This window comes from Nothoprocta perdicaria, unplaced genomic scaffold (assembly GCF_003342845.1).
Source record: "Nothoprocta perdicaria isolate Ctin4 unplaced genomic scaffold, notPer1 scaffold_189, whole genome shotgun sequence".
NCBI lineage: Eukaryota > Metazoa > Chordata > Aves > Tinamiformes > Tinamidae > Nothoprocta > Nothoprocta perdicaria.
In genome coordinates, this window is record NW_020455082.1 from 943,349 (window position 1) to 969,172 (window position 25,824).

The window sequence follows — 25,824 nt, forward strand, 5'->3', positions numbered from 1 at the left end:
GGCTGGTTTTGGCTTTTGGTCAAGGGAATTGGGGAATCTTCTACCTCTAGCCATCTTTTTGCTTCAGCCAGGCTGAGACAAATCTTCCTAATCCAATCCTTTTCTCCTCTAGACAGCAGTAGGTTTCAGAGACAGAGATTGTAGAATATCTGCATTAACTTTGCGTGTGGGAAGCTAGGGAAGAATACATCCTGCTTATGTTCTGGTATCCAAGTAGCGTAGCTAGTTAGACTGGGATGTTCTTCTATACTGTTTTGGGACTCAGGTTGGTATATTTTTTTTTTTTTTTGCAGGTCCTGGCAGAACTCAAGGAATATGCTACTGAGGTGGATGTTGACTTCGTGCGCAAGGCCGTCCGAGCCATTGGGCGCTGTGCCATCAAGGTGGAGGCAAGTATCCAAAACTTGAGAGGTTTTCTGTGGTTCTCAGGCTATAGAAACAATGTTGGGCTCCTCATTCCTGCATAGTACACAAGGTTTCCTCCTTGATAGACATCAAGTGCCCTGGATACATTAAAATCAGGTCAAAGCCCCAGCTGAACAGTAGGGCTCATGAGCTCCAGTTGAGTACATCTCAGGAGGATGTTTTGCTACTTTCAGACCTCAGCTTGCAGGCAGAGCAAGGCAGCAAAGCATCCTTGATGGTATTTTTATTGTACTGGCTTCAGTGGAACAATGACCATTTGTCCTTGAGGTTCTTCAATAGCTATAGATCTTTTGAGGGGGGAAGGAAAGGAAGGTTGTGCAGAAGAACTCAGTATTATGAAGTGTTTTGTACTCCTGGCTTCAGCTGAGTAGAGCACTCACATAGAATTGCAGAGGGTTTTGGTGCTTTAGAGCAACTTGCAGAGACAGTGACTGTATCTGCTGTCTAATTTTAAGGGTCTGAATAGCATGTGACTTTAAGAGAGTACCCTCTTTAACTGAGCTACTTAGGCACATAAGTTCCCAAGAACCTTTGTAGCTCTCTAAAATAACAGTTTGAAAGTCTTCTGCCAACTGAAGATCCAGCAAAATACTTCTAACGGAATATTGAAATGATATTCCTGTTAATTTCCCTGTAAATAAATCTAGCATACCTGACAGGAGCTCAAAAAACTTTGGAAGAGAGAAGACAAGTATGCTGTGGTCTTGGTACTCATCAATAAACTGATAAATGAGGGTGAAATGCCGCATAAGTTGTCTAATTTCAGTGGAGCTCATTTAGCTCCTGCTCAAGTGTGCTCCTGCAAGCATTAACTGACAGCAGATTTAATAAAAGCTAATCATGCCTGGCTGAGTATAGTGGCAGTGCACAAGTTTCCCTGGTTCCAGCTAAAGCACTGTTTGCCTGTCTAAAGAGGGCTCCCGTTTGCTGTCCTCTGGAAAGAATCAGACCCTTTTTCCATACAGCCTCCCGGTCTGGTCCCGTGCTATTGCTGCAAAGACTTTCTTCTAAATGGGACTGAGCGAGGGGGTGATCACTGCTCTGTTTCATGCCTGCAGTTCCAAGGAAACCCTGAGTGGCAAATCCAGGGTGCTCCCTCTGTGTTACAGGCTGCCTGCTGTCTGGAGAGAAGTATGGGGGTGACAGCAAAGGCCCTCCAGCATGAAAGGGGGATCTTGAGAAGATTAAAAAAAATGGTGGCAGGCCCCTTTGTAGGGATTGGAAGTAGGAAGTACATTAGTCCTGTGTGGTTTCAGGTAAAAGGTGGTGTATTTCTACAGTAACATACTTTGGAAGATCTCACCATTCCTCACCCTCATCCCCAGCACTTTTTCTCCCCACCCAACAGGATGACAGTTGTGTTCAGTCTGCAAAAGGCTAATAATGTCACAGCGAATCTGCAGTGACTCTTAACTTTAGTTTTGCATTTCCCAATAGCTTGAATTAACCTTTCTTTTTTTGTAAGCAGCACTCCTTTGAAGATACTGCTGCTAAAGATTACGTCCATTTGCTCCATATTTAAAGAAACAGCTCTTTGCTGTCCTCATTGCTAGGTTAATCCCTGTCCCCGATGCATCTGTGCTTACTAGAGGCTGTTTGCACTGTGAGTTATGATTAATGGAAGAGTTTTAACATTCTTGCAGCCCTTGGTGTCCAAGTTCCCAAGGCTTAGAAATTGGCTTTTTGACATAGGGCTCAGCCAGCAGGAGCGTTTGATGAATGAGCATTAATAGGGAACCTACCTTTCATCTAATTACCTCTCTTAGAGCAAGCTAGTAAATACATTTGTATCTGCTATGGCTTGAGCCTTAGAGCAAGTGTGATGTTGCCTGCGCTGCCTAACAGAGCACAGGGCCAACAGCAGAGGCAGTCTGAGCTTTGGAGATGGGAACAATGCACATGTTGCACAGCAAGGCTGCTGGATTTTGCCTGTGCTCAAGTAACTCTACTCGTTTGGGGGATATCAGAGAGCATCATTTTAAATAGGCTTGCTAAGGCAGAGGTAGTCGTTAGTCTACAGCAAAGTGGTGTGGGTGGACTTGGCAGCATGTAGGTTAGTTTGCTTCACTGACAGCATTAGGTGAAGATGACGTGATTGTAAGGGAAGAAGGCTTTGCTCTTATTCCCTTTAGGCCTCTGAGGAAGAGGATGTGGGAGGTGGTGATTCCTGGAGAGCAGGGAGAAGTGGATGGAACTATGTTAGAGGGGGGATTTCTCTCAGTTCCAGGAGATTCTACTGGCAGTCCAGTTCTTAGAGATCTTTGACCATTAACAGAGACTCTGAAGTGTGATCACTTCAGTGATCTTGCAGGCTTTCATTTGGTTAGTAGAGAACAACAAAGCAAGTTTGGCACGGGTTTCTTTGTCCTTCCTCACTGCAGCTTGAGAGCTGCTCTGGCTGGGGCACTCTCTCATGTCAGCTTGCAAAGCACTGCAGTCCCCAGGGATGTCCACCTGCCAACAGTGACATGTTTACAATAGGATCGAGCTGAGCTGCGATCTGCTGGATTGCAGGGACACGAGGGCTGCTTTGCTGTGCCTGTGGCAGCTTGTTTTCCAAGGGACTGACTCTTGAGCTAAAAATCAATGCTGTGTATTTCAAAGTAAATGTTGCGTCCTTCTTGGAAGAAAACAGATTTCAAAGAATCCAAAGAGGAGAAAATGTGAAACTTCATTATCTTTTTCTCGAGTTTCTCTGCTCTTGAAGCTTTCCGTGTAATATCTGGAACCGCTGCACTACTTGAGTTGCAAGCAGTGAGTTGTGCTATAGATTCTGTAGAGTTGAGCTTAGCTTAAGAAAGATTTAGCTTGAGTATTCTTTAAGATCACCTGACTTTTAGTGGCAATTGCAAAGATGGAACAGAAGGGGAATAAAAAATGACTGGTTTTAAGGGGATTTCCTTTTTTGTCCGATTTCCATGCTAGCATTTCTTCTGTTTGGTGTGGTTGTAGGCTGCACTGGTAAGGTATCACTGCTGGGGCGCCCATGGGCAAAAAGTTACAAAGATATTTTCGTCTCTGTTTGTCCCAATTTCAGTTCTACAAGCCATGAGATTTGTCCTTGAGACTTTGCCCATTCTCAAGAAATGAGTCTTGTGACTTACTTAAATGTCATTTAATTCCTCCTCCTCCTCTCCTCAGCCTTCAAGCTCTTCCAAAAATGAAGGGAACTATTAGCTCACTCGAATTGAAAAATCCACCTACGTTGCTATTGTTTGTCCCCTACAAGGTTTGTCTCGATACTGAGTGCTTTATGAATGTTCTGGTGGTGATTGCCTAGGCAGTGTCGTGAGCAGTCTGCTCCTCACATTAATCACCAGCTGTATGTCACGAAGCTTCGTATGTACTCTACTAATAGCCAAGTCACTACCGTATTCCAGGCTCTCCGGTGTTGGAGTTTGTTCTTCTGATGTCCGGCCTCTCTGTGCTCTTTGGGATTTGACCTCCTTGAGTTACCTGCCTTGAATTCCAGTTCTGATTCATGGAGTGTTCCAGTGCCTAGTTGTTGTTACTGTGCCCATTGCTGAGAATTTTGAGTTTAGTGTGAGCGCTGCATTAGCAACAGCCAGATTTGTATTTATAGCTGTATTTGTACTGCACATTGGCAGTGACCTTACCCCAGAGATACTGAATCTGCTGCTTTTCTTGCACCATGACTGGCAGCATGCCTTCCTTCCACTTCCTCCTTACTTCCCTGGTTGCTTTCCAGCAGTTTTTGTCAAAATGCTCCCACCTTTGGTTGCCACAGCTTGGACAAGTCCGAGAGAACTCATTCGGTGGCCTGTTTTGACTGATAGCCAGCAAGAAAGTGGCCTAAGTAGTAATGCGGGCAGTGTTCTTGATGTCTTTTGTGTGAGAATCCAACACCTACTCACACAGTTACTTTGATCACATCAAAGGAGCCAGCATCAAAACTATCTTAATGGTGAAGTATCCTAAATTGCTTAGTAAACAAACATTGGTCACCATGTAGGATATTCTGGACATACCTACCAAGTTTGTAGCTGTTGTGCTTTTATTTTCCCCTTCTCTGGTGTCTCCTTTAATAGGCATCCCTGATGTCTCAGTGTGTGTGTGTGCCATGGGCTGGGAAGAGGCTTTTCTTCAAGTTGTTTTAATTGTGGTATTCTGCTTTTCTTTCTAGCAATCTGCAGAGCGCTGTGTGAGCACACTGCTAGATCTCATCCAGACCAAGGTCAACTATGTGGTCCAGGAGGCCATCGTAGTCATCAGGGACATCTTCCGCAAGTACCCCAACAAGTACGTGAAAGTCCTGAAAGGTTTTGGAGGCCTTTGGGAGAGATGATATCCAGTTCAGAGCTATCAGTCAGGAAGAGATGCTAGTGAAACTGCAAGATCTGATACAGTCTCGTGGGGAGCTGGATTAAACTGTTGGATCAAATGTTCGCTTTACCAAAAAAGAAAGGGAGGCAACTTTGCATCTTGAATTCCACATCTGGGTGCTCTTGCTGATTAAAGAAACAGTGGAGCTCTTGAGCTGGTGGGATATTAGCACTCAGGATGGAAAGGAAAATGCGTAAGAATTGTCTTGTGTAGTTGAGTGAAATACTGCCTGTTGCGTGTTGCATAGAAATACGAGACATTATAATTCAGTGCAGGATTCTCTGCAGAATGGATGTATATCCATTACACTAGTTGAATTCACCTCAGTAATCAGTCTGTGCTCTGACAAATCAGGTACGAAAGCATCATCGCCACTTTGTGCGAGAACCTAGATTCCCTGGATGAACCCGATGCCAGAGCTGCCATGATCTGGATAGTGGGTGAATATGCAGAAAGAATTGACAATGCTGATGAGCTGTTAGAGAGCTTTTTGGAGGGCTTCCATGATGAAAGTACCCAGGTAAAACTGGATTTCATTTTATCTGTGCTTGTGTACTGCAGTTGTCATAAAATACTTCCTAAAGAAAATGTCAATATTTGGCTAAAATAAAGCTTGTGGGAGTGTATAGGTGTTCTCTATGGTCTGCCTGTTTTCTCCCAAACTTCTCTTCCTGGAGCATAAGGCAGAGCAGGAGGAACTCCATCTTTTGGGTGCCTTAGGGGAAACATAACCCTGTTGTGAACTAGAACATACAGAAGAGTAGTGCTGAGATGCATAAAATTATAACATTAATCTCAGCATAGTGATTAGGGACTTGTTTGAAAAAATATTTGCAACAGACAAGCAGGAGTTTCACTGTGCTGGGTTTTACTGTCAACATAAAGTATAATGTGGTTATAAATCATTGACTTGGATTTTGTATCAGCAAAGGATGATAATTAGACTGGGAACGCATCACTAAAGCATGGGTAAGTCTTGTAATCTCTCTGCTGCATTCCTTTCTCTTAGGTGCAGCTCACACTGCTGACTGCTATAGTGAAGCTGTTCTTAAAGAAGCCTTCTGAGACACAGGAGCTCGTTCAGCAGGTCCTCAGCCTGGCCACACAGGTAAGCCAAGACACCCGCTGAATCAGAGCACTCCAAATACTGTGCTGGGGACCTGCAAACTAGTGTCTCCCATCTGCCAGCGCAGTCAGCTGTGCCTAGTAGATGGGATTCAGGCATTTTCTTTCTCCCAGAGAGGATGGTTTTGACTGCTGCTCTGTTCCTGTTTCCATGCCATCTGGCATCTGCACTCTCCTTTGCTATTGCCTCATCCAAATTCTCCCCTCATCCCCCCTCATATTAAATGTTAGCAACAAGGTAAGAGTTCTGTAAAAACAGAAATGCTTTCTCCTTGAAAGTGGCTTGCAGTTAAAACAACTGAGGCCCTGACAGAGGGGAAGGTCTTGGCAAAGACTTTGTTCTGTGTAAGCAGTTCTCTGAAAACAAAAGAACTGAGGTTGGGTTTTCTTTCCCCTTTTACTTGGTTGTTGCCAAACGATGTGGCAGCTCTGTTGGAGGCTTTAACAGTGGGTTAGGATCCCAGATTCATTATGCATGAGATGCTGAGCTAGGGATATTGTAAGCTTAGATCACTGCAGGTATGGACTAGGCTTGAGCTGGCAGACAAAAATTCAGTAGTTTTGAAGGATGGAAGCAGGGATGTTGTTTTGACAGGAGTGGATAAGACCTAAGCCAATTTTCCTGAACTCCTAGGTTCTAATGACTTGGACAACTGTGTAATGGCATAGCCAAAAAAAGACCAGCTCTTCTCTAGACCAGGTGATGAAAATAAACTCTTCCAACTGCTTTGGATGGGCTGTGATTGACTCCAGATTTTCTGCAGGAAAAGAATCTTTACTTGGCCTTTTTGGTCCTTTTTCGCTGCAAGAAGTCATGGATATGAACTTATTAATACTCAGTTTCTCACAGATGGGGCTATCACATGATGCATAGACAAGAAATTTGTAGCCTGCTGTTCTTGCTTCAAAACCTACATAGCTGTAAAGACAAATATGTTATTGCATAGGCTCTCAGCTCTTCTTTGGAGAAGAATGGGCCAAGGACATGGTATATCTTTCATCTAAGCCATCAGAGGAAAGGTACTAAGTGTTTAAAAGTCACTCTGCTGAGTCACGAAACACTTAATGGCACCCTAGGAATATAATAGGCATCTGTTTTTTCTCTTCATCACAAATGTTGATTCAGTCTGACTTCTTGTGTTTAATATGAGAATTGAGGTAGGATAAGTAGCTGTAAAACACTAAAAAGCATTCTACTTCAAGGTCTGATTTCGAGGTAGCGATAGTGTTTTTCACTTGAGTGGGAGGGTAATTGCATACATTTCTTTCCCTGCTTAAGCATTGCATGTCTCTTAGGGTAAGTCTGCACAACACAATGCAGGTGTGATCATGGCAGGAGCCAGCCTAGCCCAGCCAGCACTGGTAAAAATAGCAGTGGAGCAGCTGGGGATGGGAGGGACCCAGGTGTGCTGTAGTGATCAGGGTCCCTAGCAGGTTTGTAACCTGGTGGATAGTGCAAAGCTGCTGCATCCTCATCGCTTTTGTCCGGCTGGTGTGGGTAATTAAACTAGCATGGGTTCCCCAGCTACAGGTGTGTATGCAGACCCTAGGCAGCGGAGGCTTAAGAAAAATATGGGAAAGAAAAGATCTAGGAGTTTTGTCTTCCGGTGAGTGGACCAAAGTTCCAAATCCCTGTATCTGGCTGTGGAAAGAAACAGTCGCTTTTCCATCAGTGTTTGGAAGTAGAAGCATGTGGTCTTTTGCCTCTACCCTTGCAGAAGCTCTCCCTGATCTTCAGCTGTCCACTGCAAGCAGGGTGAGGAGGTTTGCGTAGGAATTGGTAAGGGCAAAGAGCCCATAATTCCACTATAAAGCTGAAAAACAGCACTGCAGAGAAATCGCTTGACCCAAACATTAAATCTAAGTCTCTGCAAGCAAAATGAATTTAGCATGCTCGGTCTCATTACAAATAGATGTTGTGCTGTGTGCCCAAGAATATCTTGAGACAGAGGGCAGAGCAGCAGGTTACAATAGATAAGCAGAGGTGGGAATTGAGATCACAAAACAAGAGAGAAAAATCTAATGAAGGCAGGTGAGGTGTAGTCTGTGCTCCCAAAATTTTACAAAAAAAAAAAAATTACATGTATACCCATGGATACCCATACCCATTTTATAGGTGTAAAATGTATACAAGCAGCCCTTGTTCTGCTGACATGGGGATTAAACATCCCTCCCCTTTTTTCTATGGACAGCTTAAACATGTAGCACCACAAAATAAAATGACACCAGCTCCCCTATGCCTAGAACATTAGCTGCACACTATCACCACTTTGCTACTCTGGGCAGAGCTGTTTGAAAAGAGAGAAATAATTAGTGTTTCATGCAGAGTCAGAATTATCTGCGGTAAAACAAAGATGTTATTGACAGCTGGAGAATTGATGAGGGATGCTAACAATGTATCGTTAGCATCTTTCCATACTTCATTAAATAATTAAATAGCAGGATAAATAAGATCTCGTTTGGCGTGAAGAATATAGCTTATTAAGATCTATCCTAGCTCTGCGGGATCTTTTTGTCCTACGAGTGCCCTTGGGTAAGTCGTATGTTTCCAGGAATCTTGAATCATTCTTCTGTAATATGCAGTATTGCATGGCTACTCTTATCCACTACTCTTAGATGTGACTGAGTCATTTTGCTTCAGCCTTCTTTCCTCCCATCTGCCCCTTCCATGTTCTTCTGGTTCTTGTTATATTAAGTGTCAGGTGAGTTTGGAAAGAAGTTTTGTGGGATGGGACAGCTATGGGCTGTGTCAGTCATGGATTTTTCCTCTCTGACCATGTGGTTAACTTTTTAGGTTAGTAAACCAGGACTTAATCCTTCATTTAAATTTAAATTCTGTCATGCTAGTCACAAACAGTGGTTTGTAACATCATTGGAAAACTGGTGGTTGTCCTGCTCCTGAAAATTCTTTAAATCCACCAGAATCACTGCTAGGAAATTTGGAAGTGGCTACAGTGGTTAGTCCCGTTTAAACCAACAACTGCTGCTATGTTTTGTCTCAGGATTCTGACAACCCCGACCTGCGGGATCGTGGCTACATCTACTGGCGCCTTCTGTCCACGGATCCAGTTACTGCCAAAGAAGTGGTCTTGTCAGAAAAGCCCCTTATTTCTGAAGAGACCGATCTGATTGAGCCGACTCTGCTAGATGAGCTGATCTGCCATATTGGGTCCCTAGCTTCTGTGTACCACAAACCACCCAATGCTTTTGTGGAGGGGAGCCACGGGATCCACCGCAAACATTTGCCAATTCACCATGGAAGGTAGGCAAAGGGATCTCTTGTGATAATGGGGGAGATCAGTTGTTTATTCATAGCAAACAATGCCAAAGATGCGAGGACGTTTTCAACACTTCTATTTCTTTTTTTTTTTTTCCAATTATATTGAGACTTGCAGATCACTTAGGGGCTTATTTCATTGTAGGATTTAATCCTGGGTATGTATGTATGTATGTTTCTGAGTTTCTGCACCAGAAGACAGAGAAATCATCATAAAGCTCTCATCCATGGAGAAGTCTCAATGGCCTTTGAGAAAGTGCTGGTTACAAGGCCCCTGCCATTAGAGATGGAATAACAAAGCAGACATTGTGGATAACTGGTACGAGGTTAACACGTGAGGAGGGCAACAGTGGTAAAATCATATATCTTGCACAATCCAATCAGTGCATGCTTCTATAGGAGCTTATTCTTCAGCAAGAATGTAGTTTAATTGTGTAGAATAATACTGCTTTCTGCAACTGGTAAATACCAGAACCCTGTGCAGTGGGAACGTGAGATGTGAAGGACTAACACAATTTCCTTGTTGGGATCTGTAAAAGTAAAGCAAAGGAAGTGTATAATCTGCTAGATTCTGTCATTGAAGTCCTTTGGGGCTTAAAATAAGATGCTTACAGTGATATGGTCCTGTCTAGCCTGTGGAAATAATGCCTTATTATCTGGAGCTTTAACACTTCCCTGTGATCACAGCCCTGGGAGTGGGTTAGATCTGCAAGAGCAGGCATTACGGTCGCTTAAACTCAGACGGTGTCGCTCCTCAGCCCGTTCCCATGGTTTGTCATTCAAGTAAGCAGTGCTGTTTGCCAACTGTATTAATTACAAACGTGAGTGTGCTTTACAGCAGGAGGCACAGACTCCAGGCTTACCTTTTAATATATTCCCAAAGTGACATTTGCAGTGCTATTTTATGCTGTCGCACTGATAAATCAATGTGTGATGTTGCTCCTTTTCTATCCTCTGCCACCACTCCTCTGCTATTCTTAGCAACTAAAGCTATTTCTGTAGTATGACAGGCTTTGGGAAGCTGAATTGTTTTCTTGCTGTGCATGAAATCCAGTCTGGTTGCATTGACCCAGGACCTGCAATCACAAGTCTTCTCATCACACAAGAGAAGCTGCGCTTGCTTTGCCTGAGCAAATGCCTCTCCTAACGTAGGATTTGTCTCTGTAACAAAACGAACTAGCAAGGAAGACATAGATTTGATATTGACTGGCCAGCCTTTCAGTATGTTGCTACTTCAGGTCTTTTCAGAAGCTAGTCTTTCAGCTGAGTAGCTTGCTTAGTTTAAGCAATTCAGCTGTTGAAAGGAATCTTACTTTTTATTAGCTTCTTGGGTATACTGCTTATGTGACTTGAAACTAGGAACTATTACCTGGAGAGTTAAATAGCCTCCCCTGTTTTTTCCACTGTAGCAATCTTTAACGTTGCTCTGATGTTTCTCATACCATAATTACCCATTACCTCTACCTAAAACCACCAGAGCTTTATCCACAGTGCTAAGAATTGCTGGCAGAAAGTCTAAAAGGTGCTTACCAAAACACGCTGATAGTTGACGCTGTGCAAGAGAAGCCCTCTTGGTGAATTAAAAAATGAATAGTGCTATTTAGGGACACATCAGCTTTCTCCAAAGTAAGGTTGTCTTATAAAGAGGCCTTGTTTTGTGGCCTTTCCATTTTACTGCTGGCAGTGAGATGGATTAATCAAGTTTATGCCAAGATCTCCCTTGCACCATGTCACAAGATGCCAAATTGCCTCTTTAAGTGATGTTATTTATAGAGAGAAGCTCCTTGGGGGCAGGATTGTGGGGAGCCTGAATTCATGCATTCAGTGTGGTCTTGCTCAGTATTAAAACTGATCTACCCCTTGTAATCCTGAAAGGTGCCTGGAAATCATTCAGCTTGGAGCAGGTTAGAGAGTAGCAATCTAGTGGAAGAAAACCTCCGTGCCTGCTTGGTGTCACGTCATTGCAGGTGGTACCTACGTTACTACATTGCCTTGTCCTGTGGCACTGTGTTCCAGTGGCATCTATATGTGGCTTGCAGTTAACCAGAACCTTGAAGCGTTGCTTTCTCTCCCTCTGAAGCAGGATGAGTAAGTGTTGAAGAGGTGTAGTGCTAAAGGGATTATATACTGGGAAAGAACTGTGTGTGTGCACTCCAGGCTTGTAATGTGCCTCTGCTCATACATGCTGTTCTCAAAAGCCCGTGCTCACGCTGGGGCGGAGCAGAATAACCACTTCCTCTTCCAAACTGTTTTAGTTAACTGTTCAGCATAGCCAGGAGAGTCTCCGTGCTGAAGGCAGAAGCAGGAAGGACAGCTAATATGAGGACCATTGGAGGTGTAGATCTTTGCATGCAAATTATCTTTCAACCCTTTCTGTTGCTGCCTGGTAACTAATTCTTTCTCCAGTCCTTATGCTACATCTTTTTCTCTTGGCAGGGAAGTTAGGAGCAGCTTATACTGTGTTCTTTAGGGTCTTCCCTCAGTGATGAGTAAGATAAGGAAGAGGATTGGAACTACTCAGAAGCTGGAATCCTTATGAGAGAGCCCCAGTGTTAAGCACTACACTCATTCCAGTGGCATCTGTATGTGACTGCCCCTTAGCTGCATCTGCAGTAATATGGGCTGCAAATAACATTCCCAGTTACTGCAGGCAACAGGGCACGAAATAGATTGGAATTATCTAAAATATTAACATCTGTGGATTTAAAGGATAAATGTTGTAATAAGTTCTCCAGTAGCTAGTGAGTTTTACATTTTCTTTTCATCTCCTTGTGAAATTCAGTGGCAAATGAATATAGAAGAGCCTGACTGCTTATGATGAGAAATTCTGGGAGCTGTATAATGAGTTTTTCTAGACTAGTAGTTAGCATGCCTGCTAATACATAGAAGAAGAAATTATTACTGGGAGAAGGGGGGGGGGTGCCAATTTAAGATTGAGGTTTTTAATTAGAAACGTGTTGTGAGTCTTGGTGTTGGGTGGTGGAACGTGGCTAATCCAGATCTGTCGTAGGGAGGTTGAACTTGTGTTGTTAGATTCAGCTTAAGGGTTTTATTAGTGGTAGATTTCTGGGGAGGAAATCTGGGTTTGATGCATGTGCATTTTTCATGGTGGTGGCTGCAGTTTATTTGTTTCATATTTACATACAGTTCTCTAGGCTTAATATCATCTCAGAAGTTTCTCCCAAGTTGGGGAAGACTTATTTTCAGTGTTGTTGCCTATATAATATTTATAGCTCCTGATTTAAGAAGGGTTTGGTTTGTCATTTTTCAGGTGGGCAGGGGTTTCACACCTGAAGATGCCCTTTTCTGAATTGCAAACGATGACTGATTGATGGCAGGTCCTTGTGTTCAAAGCATGTGTTGAAGAGACATTTTCCCTAACACACTGTTTTGTATGTGATAAAGGTGTGATAAATATTCATATGTGATAAATATGTGATCAACTGCCAGGACAAACCTGTAATTTGAACTTCTGCACACAGGCCAACTCTTGCTGTGTTTCTCTATGCTGGAAATCTGAAGCCAGAGACCAGAGGGGACTAATGGCTCATTTCTCTCATTCTTATTTTTCCCACCTGCAGCACTGATGCTGGAGACAGCCCTGTGGGCACAACTGCCACTACCAACCTGGAGCAGCCACAGGTCATTCCATCGCAGGGCGACCTCCTTGGAGACCTTCTGAACCTGGACCTGGGCCCCCCCGTGAATGTTCCCCAAGTGTCCTCCATGCAGATGGGTGCTGTGGACCTCCTGGGAGGAGGGCTGGACAGCTTGGTAAGTCATCTGCTTTTTAGCCTCAGCTGCTGTGAACTAAGTGGAGCTGTACACATCCCTGCAAAGCCATGATCACTTATTCTTGTAAAGCTTGAATCCGTGAGCTCCCGGGGCTGAGTCCTAAAACTTGAAGAAATTTTAACTAGTACTATTTTGTGAGCTTTCGGCAGGTTTTTCCTGTAATAAAACAATTATTGATGTATGCTGTAGAATCCCTCTGGCCGGTGCATGCATCTTTCATTGCTGTTTCTGCCTGGAGAAGAAAACAACAAAGTTGTTGCAAAGATTCCGAGTGTCCCAGTGCTTTCTAATTATTCTGGTTCCTTTTTGAAAGGACATTTGTCCCAGCCGGTTTGTAACCCTTTTAAATCTCATTGCAAAAACGCTCAGTGCTGCAAGTCATAGCTCTGCATCATCCCACTAGTGTATTCTCCAGAGTAGGTCATGGCTTAGTATCAGAGGCATCTTATCTGCAGTTAGGCTGATAGGGCCGTGCTCTGCCGCTCCGCACATAGTCCTGCCCCCCACCGCAGCAGCCACCGGCCGAGCTCCGGAGCGCGGATAAACACCCATTGCTGCTGCCCTGGGATGGGAGCTGGGCCGGAGCTGGAACGAGGGACTCCCTTAACAAGGGGATGACAGCTGCCATGCCGGGAAGAGCTCAACGCTGTGTTTCCGCAGCCGCCGGGCAGCGAGGAGCAGGGAATGTGGTTAGCCCCAGACCTGCTCCCACGTGGTGGAGCATAGGGAGCCCTGAGCTGGCAGCCCGCCGGCTGAGAAGCCGCCTGGCTGCATTTGCACTATGTAATCTGCTTAAGTCCACCCTAGTGAACAGAGCAAAGTGGTTTTCCGATCCCCACTGGATTTGTCTTGCTGCGGTTTGAGGTTTGCCTTGTGTGTGCTGGCTCAGGGTGTCTGTGTGCCTGGCTTAGGTGCCTCTTCCGTTGTGAATCAAGCCGTGAATCATCAAAGCAGGAGGCAGCTGGATGAATCCAGATGCCACAGATCCTTATTTGCCAAAGAATTTTTTAAGGTGCCATAATCTTATTAAAGCAGACATTTAAGCCGACTTCCAGCTACAGCATTACATGAGCTAATGAACTGGAAACAATCTCTCCTTTAATGGCCTTGGTTTTCACTGAGGTCAGATATTTCAGAGCCATCTAAACAGCCCTTCTTGACCTGGTGTTTACAGCAAGGGAACAGGGCTTTAGGGAAATGGCCTCGGTGGGCTTGCTGGCAGTGCAGACAGGGAACACAGAGCAGTGACCTTTGCCGCCCTTGTCCTGTGCTGCAGGAGCCGCTGCCAACAAAACGTGGGATCTTCTGTGTCCACGTGTTGCAAGAAGCAGCGCTGTGGTGGTTCAGAGTGGTGAGGAGTTAAATTTCCGTCTCTACTGGCCTCGCAGGCCATCTATAGTAACCCTTTGTATGTCATTAGCAGTCACAGATAAGTAAATAGGCAAAACAGGAGGATTAAAACTTAGTTTTAGGAGAAAAAAATGTTGAACGGTTGGCATCAGCAAGCTTAATTTAATGACCTCCCTTGGCAGTAGAACTGTTCGTTTACATGATACGAGGCTTTTACTACTTTTTTTTTTTCTCATTCCCTCAAGCCTCAAGTAAATTCATGGGGCTCCCTGGTGTTATGCAGCAAAGTGCCGGTGTCTGGGCAGGGCAGTAGCTGTGCCCCAGGCTGCGTGGGCCGGTGCTGACACAGATGACTTATTAGATGGGGGCAGCACTGAGAAAATCCAGAGGCTGTTTCCCTCCCAGAACATTTTCTATTGCAAAGCTGTTGCTGCAAATGCCCTTTTTCCTCCTTATGTCTCACAGGTATAAATGAATCTCATCCGGATAAATCCATGTATTTTGCTGGCTCTTTTGCTTGTCTCTTAATCACCCCAGTCTGTATGTGAGCAAATGTTGCTCTGTTCTTTTATTTTGTTGTTGTGGGCATGTGTTTAAATAGTACCAAACCGAGTTACCCCAACCTGGAATTAGCTTAATTGTTAGGCAGTGTCATTCTGTGCTGCGTGGCTTGTCAGGGGATTGGCCTTTGGAGTAATCCTGGGCTAATACTAAGCAAAGTTTTGTGCCAAACAAAATACTCGGGCTCAAAATGCAGGTACACACATGCTCTGTATAGGTGGTAGGTGGGGGAGACGTGTTAAAAGCCTGACCCGCGGCTCCCGGGCTGCTCCCTTGATGAAGGGCTGAGCGCTTCATCCTTCACCAGCAGTCAAAAATGGCCAGGAGCCAGGGGTGCCAGTCACTTGGGCTGCTCAGGCAGTCAATTACTGGGCTTGGGATCCCAAATAAATCATCTTCCTCACCCTTATCTGTACTCTGGCTATCAGGATATCAGTATGCATGCTGGCTATTGGTGTATCAATCTCCTCCTCCAGATAGCTCATCCACACATTTCTCTGTGTATTATATTGCTGCCTCTCTCTCTTTCGGCTATAAAGCTTCCATCTCCATTACTCTGAAATTTTTCTAATTCACTTTCTTCCCCTATTTTGCTGGGAAGATCAAATGAGGCACCTGTACCATTGCACAAAGCTCGAGGCGATGCGAGCAGTCTTTTTTCTTCCCAAAGCAGAAGGCATTTAGTCCCTTTGGCCTGTACACCAGGGGAAAGCAGCTGTGTGCCCATGCACACGGATGCACCCTCTTGTGTGTGCTGCTTTAGTTGCTTCCTTTTCCTGTTCCCCCTGCTACCCTAGGAATCTTAGCAGGAGAACTGGAGCCACGCATTTTGGGGGTCTCATTGAAGAACAGATTGCTTGTTCCCAACAGGTTCTGTCTAGTGTCATTTTTAAGGCTGCTGCTGATGGCCTTTCTGCCACCTCTGCTCTCAAGCTCTATTATCTCCATGTCACCAGCAGCCTTTCTGGGTCTGGGAGCCTGGGTGTTCGAATGCAGCGTGGACTCTGCCTCATGCCTCCGGCATCATCTCCCAGCTTAACTGGGACAAAGACCAGTGACGTGTCGGAGCACCATTTTACAAGTAATTGCACGATGGCTAAATAAGCCTGCGTGCATCACAGTGAAAGAAAATGGTTTGGGGTGTGTTGGGAGTCGATACGAAACCAGTGGCTGTGATGGCGAGATTGCATCAGCAGCTCGAGCAGCTCAAAGGCAGCTGAAGGTCTGGAAGAGGTTGCTGGCAGATTATCAGCCACTTTGTCACATTCACTCAGTGTCATGTGTTGATCCCCTTGGATACTGGGGGTGGCTTTTGTGCATTTGATAACGCCTCCTTTCCTTGGGAGTGCATGCCTGTCTCCGGAGGGATGTTCTTGCAGTGGAAGTCCCAGTGAGACTAAACCAGGAAGATCCACCCCAGCATTAATTTCTAAAACAAATATCATTCTGAATTTCAAATTCTTAAACTGTGGGGTTTTTCTTTAGATGTTTGAATGACAACTGCGTTGTGTAGAACTAGATAAACAGTAAATTAATGCTGTCCTCTTGAATTTCTTCTTTAGCATTGCTAGGTGTTTATGAGACTTCAGCTGCTAGATAAGTTATTTTCTTCAGTGAATATCTTGCATTTTAGCTCAAGAGTAAGTCTTGTAATCGATGTTACATTTAACGTGTGCATATCGTACGTGCACAGATGGTAAGCCTGTGTTAACAAATAAAAAATACCAGGCCTTTAAGTACAGCAACAGGATTTTCTTTGTTTATAGTCAGAGCAGGCTTGCTTGATAACTTATGGAAAGCTCTTGTGTGGCTAACAGAGCCGGGACTGAGTTTGTTCCGGGTCTAAGCTCCTTTCCATAACCCTGGGCAGTTCTTGTTCTTGTCTGCTTTGCTCTCTTCTATAAAACACTTAAAAAGCTTTTTCCTCTTTGCTTCCCAAGTGTTAAGCAGTGATAGTGGTCACTGGTCTGGCAGGAGGAGACTCCAGGATGCAGAATTCCATGCACTGAGGGCCAGGATTTGAGGATTTGATGCTCGTTCGCCTCCAGGCTCCGAGTGGCTAAACTCCAGGCAGATCCTATGCAGCCTTCCAGCTCCTGGTTTCTTGTTGATGCAGCTCTCTGTAGGACAGCACTTGTCCATCTGTGCTGTAACGAGCCAGGGTCATTTTGACTTTGAACCTTTCTGTGTTCAATTGCAGAGAAAACCCCGCGGGTGCGAGACGCGGGAGCTGCTGGCGGATCCCGGGGCTCCGGGTGAACCCGTGCCATGGCAGGGAGTCACAGAGGCTGGCTTGAAACCCTGCAGCAGAGCAGTAAATTTGTGGCATTGGACAAGCTTGGATTGTCTGTTATGTAAGGATTTTATTTAATACTCTAGCCACTCATCTACAAGAATATTATTGATTCAAGGCTGACAGCTGCTGAGGCTGATTTATGTCCTGAATTGTAAAGCTGCTTAATGCACACTGGATGTACAGACGTTTCTGTAATACCTGGGCTGCCTTGGCAGTTTGTGGCTGTGGCAGGTGGAGCTGGATGTAGCCAGGCTGGATAGTGAGGGATTGACCCCAGGGGTTTTGGAGCATCCCCCAGGGCTGGGTCCCACCTCTCCCCATGCTCTGAAGCAGCTGGTCATCTCCTGTCCAGGACTGTGAGACCTGCAGCCTTGCAAACTTGGGAAGAAACATCAGTTCCCCCAGTCCCAAGTGCATGTCTTGGAGCTCATTGGAAACACTGGGATGCGGAGGCTGCTGTGGTACCTGTCGCCCCTGGCTGTTTCTGCATGGGGAGGTGGATGCCTGGCCTCAGTGGATGATGCTCTGCCCAGTCGTGGTTGATTAGGGCCTCCCCAGTGTTTGTGCTTTTTCCAAAGCTTTCTGCCAACTTAGTTGATTCCCTGAGTGGCTTTAGCTTTGTCTGTTGGTGACACCAATAGAATAAGAAGCCTGATCTGGGTTGGAAGTCCAGAAAGGTGCCCAGCCTGCCCCGTCCCGGCTCTCTGCGTGCCTGTGCGTGCTGCTGGCGCCGTTGGCTAACGCGCCGTTGGCGGCACGGCGGTGTAGGGACGGCCGGGTTCTGCATCGCACCACACGTACAGCGTGTCCCCAGAGCGCTGCCCTGGCCACCCGCAGTGCTGCCAGCCTCGTTTCATCCCTGCTGCCCTGCTTTGCTGAGGTCGCTGCTAGTTCTCCTGAGAAAGGGTTGGTCTGCACCCCAACAGCATTAGTGGGGTGCAGGAGCTCGTTCATACCTGATTTAAGCTTGCTCAGGCTGTTACTGCAAGCATAATAAGACTCAGAGCTTTGCAGAGTTGTGTTTTTGACACTTGAGAAAATCCAACCAGTTTCATTTGCTGTTAGAGATCGTTCAGCGTGGCAAAGCATTGGCAGTGAGTGCTATTGAAGCTCGTGGCCAGGGCTGCATAACCTGTCCTCCAGGACCTTCAGCACAGCATGGTTTGGGCAGTGCCCTTCGGTTCTGCCAGGCTGCCCAAACCCCGCTGCAAACAGGGCAGTAAGCAGGGAGCTGAAAGTGCCTGGTGCCAGCGGTGTCTGCAGCCCCCGGCGGGTCAGAGGCCGTCGTTGGTGCAATGAAGCCCACACTTGGAACAGAATTAGCCCCCATTGAGGGGCTGCTGTTTACTCAGCTGTTCAGTCGACCACGTCAGCTGATTTCTGTTCAGAAAATGTCCCGTGTCTCATGCTGCCACGGCACTGTGAGTGCACATTTCCCAGCTCCTCGATGTCGGGGGAGGCGGCATTTGCCCCCGTTAGCATGAGCTGCGCCTCAGAAGCGCAGACCCCACTGAGGGCACCGAGCATCCTGCTTGCTGCGCCGCGCACCTTGCAGCTCCCGTCCTGGCTCCACCCTCCCCTGTTATTTTTTGGAGCTCCAACCACCTCACGTCATGTTGCAGAAGTGACTGTGGGAGCCTGTAACCCCTCAGTGTCACATGAACCATTCAACAGAGCCACTTCATTACCAGCCACTGTTAAGATGCAAATAGACCCTCTTAATGAAGTGCAGCAACGCTGGAGCTGCTGCGGAAGTCAGCGTAACTGCTTGCACGGAGCTGAAATTACAGGGCAAGCGCTCCTCAACTGCAGAGCAGCCGCAGCCAATGACAAGTGGAGGTGCCACTGCAGCAGGGAGAGGTGCTGGTGCAGCCTCTGTCCATAGAAGGTAGAACTTGGCCTCTGCTGCAAGTCCATGCAGCTGCTTGACTGCTGGTGGGACAAGACTGGCTTGTAGGTTCAATGGAAATGAAGGACATTCCCATTTGAAGAAGTCTTTGCGTTTGGCTGGGGTTGTCTCCACCTCTCAGCATTCTTGTACTCACAGTGTCCTGCTGGCTGGGCCGTTCCCTGCTCCTGTAACACGGGCTCACGTGATCCTCCCTGAAGGAGGGCTCTTTGCCACTTGGAATGAATAGAAATGGTTAACTAGAGCTGCCAGCCCTTGGGAATTGGTTCAGCAGCACTTCATGCTTCACTAATAATATCTGCTCTTTCCTTCTGTGTTCTGCCTGTCACTACAGATGGGAGAGGACACTCGGTGGGTAATTGGTTCCTGTTCCCTCCGTCTTCCTCTTTCACTGTTAGTCAGACACATCACTGCAACTGTCTCTTCCATCTTCTGAGTTCAGAGTGAATCTAGATTGTGAGTGTCTTGCAGGAGTTTGGAGGATTGAGTGAAGCACACCTTACAAGAGAAGTATGGATGCTATATGGCAAGGTGACAGCCAGGAATGATGGAGAACGCTTCCATGCTGCTACATTAAAGTGCACCTCAGGCCTGACTTGGAACTTATTTGACTAATTCTTTATTTTTTTTGTCTCCATTTCAATTCTGTGGAATGGCTGTGTTGTCACCTATAGAGGCCTATAGAGCATCAGCAGAGCTTGGTCCCGGGCATGGGAGTCCTGAGAGCCGCAAACTCCTACGCATGGACCCTCCTGCTGAGCCCAGCTGGGCTTCAGCCGCAGGAGGTCAGAGCTTTCCTGCGTTGGAAGGACACCTCCTTTTTGCCACAAGGCAGAGATTATTGGATTCAATCTAGAAATGTAAGGAGGGTTGTGATTAATCCTCTGCACCTGTGAGTTTTTCTCTGCCTTCTGGGGGGTGAGAGGTGGGGAGACTCCAACTGCAAGAAAACAGCAAATCTAAATCCTACTTTTTTATTCCCAAGGCTTGATGGCTTGGGAAAATGGAAGCCTTGCAAATAGCTTGAAGAACTCCAGTATGTCACTTAGTCCTTCCTTTGCACTGAGCACATGCAGATACCAGTGTTATTGGTTTCTTCGAGGTTGGATTCGTAGCCTGCAGCTTCTTGTGATGAGTGTAGTAGGAAATGGTAGAATAGTTAACATCTGGCTTGATTATGCAAAATTATTCAGTCATTTCCATAATGCCTTTTGTAAAAATGCTTCCTGCTTGATAAACTGGTCTTTCTCCTGCTTCAGACAATGATGTACCAGAAATCTTCCATGCATACAGTAATATCTGAAAATGATTTGCCTTCTTTACTTTGTTTATACCAATAAGCAGTAAAGTCCAAAAGAAGAAGTATGAAGTTCATCTCTCCTACAAGACTCTGTATAGGGTGTAGTAGTTAGGTTTATTACTCCTCAGTGAGCCAGTAACAATGCATAAATGATCTGTTATATTCATATAAAATATGACTTGGCTTAAGAGTACCCTGTAGAACAAAACTCTGCTCTGCGAGGCTGTTTCAGTGGGGGAAAACTGACACTGTAATAAGTCCCATTTTTTAAATTTGATATTAATTGGATTTATATCTTTTGCCTGACTTTCTTTGGTCTATCATTGCTCCCTCTTTTGACTCTTTTCTCTTATCTGTCACCTCTTAAGTAAACGAAGACGGGGGCTTGTGCACTATTCTGTCCCAGCTGCAGAAGGATGAGTCTGTATGAAGAAATGACTGTTGTCAAAGAGGGGCCTCCTGTAAATTTCTGCTATTACCTCACGTATGGATAGAAAGATGGTGTTAGGACTGTTTTTTACAGAAGGCAATTTGTATGGATTTGTACTTTTATGGTTGTTAATATTGCATCAGGGGGCTCCTAGGGGCTACAGGGGATAGAGAGATGCTAGGAGATAAAAGGGGGATCCAGAACACTGAAGGAATTTGTCAAGTTTTATTGGTTTTCCGGTGATTAGCTGTCATTTAGTAAATCATCACCTTGCAACTTTGCTGTTCTCAGCTCCCTGTATCCTTCTCATCGTGCTCAGAGAGCTAAGTGTGAAGCTGGGTGGTATCTCTTGTGCACTGTCCAATGCACTTGCCATGAGATCTCCCAGGAAACAGGTTGGGAGGATCCAGAACCAAGTTGAATTTCCAGGCATTTTGTGCAGAGGGATAGGACTGGGCCCTCTCTGACTCTATGCACACATGTTCCTGGCAACTTTTGCTTTATTCCATGGTGTGCAATTTGAAAATATATTTATTACAGTGGCCCATGCTTGAATAACATACCTAGAATCAGTTTTAAGTGTGTTTCTAAAGCAACCTCCCCAGACCTCCTGTATACTGTGATCAAATGGAAGATGAAAGCCTTTAAGGAGACAAATTGTGGTGTTCTGGCCTGCCAGCCCATTCCCTATGGGACTGCTACCTACCCGTCCTCTGCCTATCCCCTGTCCTCTGTGTGTGTTACCAGGGTGTAATCCATGGTCTCCACATGACAAGAAACTGTTCACAAGGCAAAAAAAAAAAAAAAATCCTGATCTTATGAGCAAAAACACAGGACACAGATAAGATGTTTCTGTAATGAATAACCCCTGCAGATCTCTGCTCATTTCCTCCTGGCTCTCAGTCCTCCCTCGAGTGCTTTATGGATGTTCACTGGAGCAAAGTGCTGCTTGCAAAGAGCACCCGCTGCTGGCTGTGGAGCCTGTCCTGAGCACCGCATTCTCTGAGGCATATCGGACAAATGGATGTTTAAAACACGAATTTGCCATTAAGAAAAGGGTGTAGAGGTTTCATAAAAGGAGTTCACAATAGGACAACTTATAGTTGAGCCACAGGATAATCTGGAAGAAGGGCTCCGGAGAGGTCCTACCGCTGACGGAGCATGGAGATGAAGGTGCATGGATGCTACGCAGGTGGCTATTCCAGCTGCCTCAGACGGTAGCTGTGTAGCTTGGCAGAGATCATTACTGAAGTGTCCTGCTGCCCTGTAAGGTCTGTTTGCTATTATGGAGTGGCCTTTCAGATCTCACAGCTGGTTTTGTGCCCCATCCAGGAGGGGCAGCGACTTTAGAGCAAGAAGAGGGCATAACAGCAGCTGAGGAGCTCATCTCCCTTTCTCTTTCTTCCCCGTTATTGCAAAGAGCCACATGTCAGAGAAACACAGCATAGCTGCATTGTGGGGTTTGCTTTTTTTTCTTTTTCCCTATAGTTCATATCTGTTCCCTAGAAAACTAAAGCTTTCAGGGTATGAGCTTCCTGTCAGCTTTATTTTCATTCCTTTTCAGTTGCCCCACAGGGTTTTGTAGCGGTGCTCAGGACTGCTGGCAGCCAGTCTTGTGGACTGAAGCAAAAGCTGATGCATGAAACATGGCAAAAATGTGCAGAGTTTATCATACGTGGGTCAGGCTCAAAAGGGGATGAAGTTTTGGTCTTATTAACCTGGAAAAAAATGCTCCTTCCTCCAGTAGGTATGTGGAGTCATTCTGCAAAGAGTTCTGTTCACAAAGCAGCAAAAAAGCCCCTCTGTTCCCTGTGCTTTCCCGTCATAACATTTCTGTCTGTCCTGTGCGTGGCAAGCGAGATGTTTGCAGCAGTGCAGGGTGGGGAGCTCTGCTCTGGCCGTCTGACACTTAGCTTAAATGAACTCGGTCTTTCTCTCCTCTCTCTCCTTCTCTCTTTCAGCTTGGCAGTGACCTTGGCGGGGGCATTGGAGGAAGTCCGGCAGTAAGTGCCATTCCATTTTTTTCCCAACTTAAAAAGCTGCCCAAAGCTCAATATTTTTAAATATAAACTTACCATTATGTGTTAAAGATGCTTAAATCTCTGAGTGTGTTTGAAAGTGGGCAGCTGCAACTGAAACACGCAGGTCCCAACCTATTTTGCTTTGAATGAAGTTGCATCTTGGGCCTCTGGTAAGGGCCAGAGCTGTTGACCTTGCTTGGCTTTCCTTTCTCCAAGCTCTTAGCTAGGAAGGGCTTGAGCACAGATGTTCAGGTTAGCAATATCCCAGTCCCTGTGTAACTGCTTTGGCAGCTGTAAGGCCAGTGCTGCACGCCTCTCTGCGCATAAAACCTGCTCTGCTACTACTGTAACACACAGGCAAGTCTCAGCTGAATGACTTAGTGCTTGTTTCATCGCCAAAGCCATGTAAGACTTTCCCCAGAAGTCAGGATCCAGTAGACACTCTATGCTTTCGTACTGCACGTGCTCAGCGCTAAAACCTGCCCACCACCAGCATCCTTTCCTGTGCCTGTAGCAGCACTAGGACCTAGAGCACTTGCCCAGGAAACGGGGTACTCCCAAAGCACCTGTGGCTTCAAATGCTTATTGCTTTCTTCCAGAGAAGCATAGGAAAAGGATCCAGGGTGACTTGGAGATGCAGCAGGCAGGAGGGAATGTGCCTCCAACCCATGCTGAGAGCAGTCTCTTGTAGAAGGTTCTAGTCCTTCTAGGATTGTTTAACCAGCACTTTAAGGGGAAGAGCGTACCCAGTTTGGGGAGGAAGGCCTTCCAGGGACTCTTGTTATGTCTGCTTCTCCTTTCCCTGTGAACCTTCTGCTCCTTTTGATCTTCAGCTGAAGGGCAGGGGAGAGAGAACCTGTGTTCCAGTTTGCACGTACCCTCCGAGTAGCATGTCCCAAAAGTGGGGGAGAGGTATTTGCAGGACCCATACCTACAAAGGCAAGTTCTAGTCTTCCCAAGTGTTAAAACTACCCTCCGATTCTGCAAACTGCCAGTCACACATGTCCAAAGGGTTGGTTAAAACATCACATCCCAGGTGGGTTCCTAAATGAAGCGTAGCAGTGAGATTTCAGACCTAGACTTGTCATCAGTGTTTCCTATTGCCTGCCTTAGCCATTCTGCCTGTTTCTGGACTGCTGACAGTGGTGAATTCTGCTCTCAAATATTCAATTCCTCCTGCTCATAGTAAAGAGAATTTGGTTACTTTGAGTGTGACCATCCTACCTGGAGTTGGCATGTAATGGTTGATATACCAATGTTTGGTATCTTTATTTCAGTCCTAGAGGAAAGGATTGCCCTTCTTGCAGGAAAGTTGTCCTCTGGCAGGCAAATAGGACTAGCTCTGCTTCATGTAATGAACTTTTTTGACCCTAGTGCAAAGAATATAAAGCTCTGGCCTTGGTTAGGGATCCACAACACAGTCATGATTCCCACATTATCTCTGAATGTGCCAAGTCTCACCAATGCCCATAGACTACCAAACCCGGGAGAATATTTGAAGCATCTTGTCTTTTCACTAGATTTATGAATGATTGGTCCCTAAAACACACGGTCTTTTGGGGAAGGAAAGATGAAGAAAGACTTCTCCATAATGGAAATGGATAATTGGGACTATAATCATGGTGTGAAGACTATTGCATGGTTGAGGTGACAGCAGAGTGTGGGAATTAGTTGACAAGAGCTTTGGAAATCAAATGCATTATTTAGCACTATTGATAATTCAGCGGGGAAGCTGCAAAGGGCTTTAAAATATTCAGGATATTGCCCGAGTTCATGCTTTATTTAATGAGTAGTGTTCTTCATAGGTGGTGTTAATCGGTGCCTGTTCTTTCTTGCTCTTCCAGGTGGGGCAGACCTACATTCCCTCTTCTGTGCCGGCAACCTTTGCCCCTTCACCCACTCCGGCGGTGGTGAGCAGCGGCCTCAACGATCTCTTTGAGCTCTCGTCTGGTATAGGCATGGCCCCAGGAGGATACGTAGCTCCCAAGTCTGTACGTAAGAAGAACAAGAATCTCCCAGTACCCTGCAATAGGCAACAGGGAGCGGAGATCACTGGCCTGTCCCTTTACTGGTGTTCCCTGGTGCCACAGGGACCTCTCAATTCCATTCGGTGCCATGAGAGGTGTGCTCTAGGTGTTTCTCCCAGGCAGAGCCATGGCTCGGTGGAGAAAGGGTTAGTTAGAGACTTCTGTATTTCAGCAATCCCCTCATTTTGCCCGTAACAATATGATTCCACAGAATGGCTCGTAGAAGCTGTGAGACTTTCAACTTTGAGGAAGCCGCTTTCCTGGAAACCACACCTTTAGCAAGATTCCCCATGAATTTGAGGGCAGGATATCATTTGCTACAACTTGCATAGACTCCTTCACTGCCGTTTTACATTCCTCTGAAGAAAGATAAAATTGTGATTGGGATTGAGCATGCCGCAGTGTAATGCAGATAAATGCTCTGTTAGTGACAGAGATGGCAGATGCACTAACTGAAGCATGCTTATTTTGGAGGCTTCATTAAATACAGAACATGGTTCTGTTAACAGATGAACTGTTGAGGGGCTCAGGGTTAGCCTTTCATACCTGAAAAGGAATAAATAAAAAAAATTGCTCTCTTACTGAGTAGTCAATGGATGAATAAAGTACAATCAACCTGTGAAATCAAGATCTCACTGCAAAGTATACGTCAGGCTTTTAATACTTAGCTGCTTACAGGTAATATTCCAAATAAAACCAACTGCAAAAGAACCCCCTAATTTTGAGATGAGAAGTACTTCATTTTGAGCTTCTCATGTCTGAGTCTTAAGTTTTTCCACGAAGTTCCTCTGGGAATCCAGAATCCAAGCAACTAATAGTATCAGTCCTGTGACTTATTTGGTTCAAATTTTAGAATTGTCCTGCCTCTAATAGCTCAACAAGTCCTTGGAGAAGCCTATCCATCAGCAGACTTGGTAAGTCTCACATTAGTGTGATGGACACAAACTCTGGCTGTTTCTTGTG

General features: G+C 45.6%; 1 protein-coding gene across 2 annotated transcripts in view; it reads left to right on the forward strand.

Moving 5' to 3' along the window:
• Positions 1 to 25,824, forward strand: part of AP2B1 (adaptor related protein complex 2 subunit beta 1) — a 65,508-nt gene that overhangs the window by 19,650 nt on the left and 20,034 nt on the right. Inside the window, exons 8-15 of one of the 2 annotated variants that reach the window (XM_026037010.1) lie at positions 294 to 389; positions 4,571 to 4,686; positions 5,125 to 5,290; positions 5,780 to 5,878; positions 8,898 to 9,157; positions 12,754 to 12,946; positions 22,775 to 22,816; positions 24,679 to 24,825. In XM_026037010.1, coding sequence (XP_025892795.1) covers positions 294 to 389; positions 4,571 to 4,686; positions 5,125 to 5,290; positions 5,780 to 5,878; positions 8,898 to 9,157; positions 12,754 to 12,946; positions 22,775 to 22,816; positions 24,679 to 24,825 — 1,119 coding nt within the window. The remainder of the gene's footprint in view (positions 1 to 293; positions 390 to 4,570; positions 4,687 to 5,124; positions 5,291 to 5,779; positions 5,879 to 8,897; positions 9,158 to 12,753; positions 12,947 to 22,774; positions 22,817 to 24,678; positions 24,826 to 25,824) is intronic. The other variant, XM_026037011.1, reaches the window with a different exon arrangement.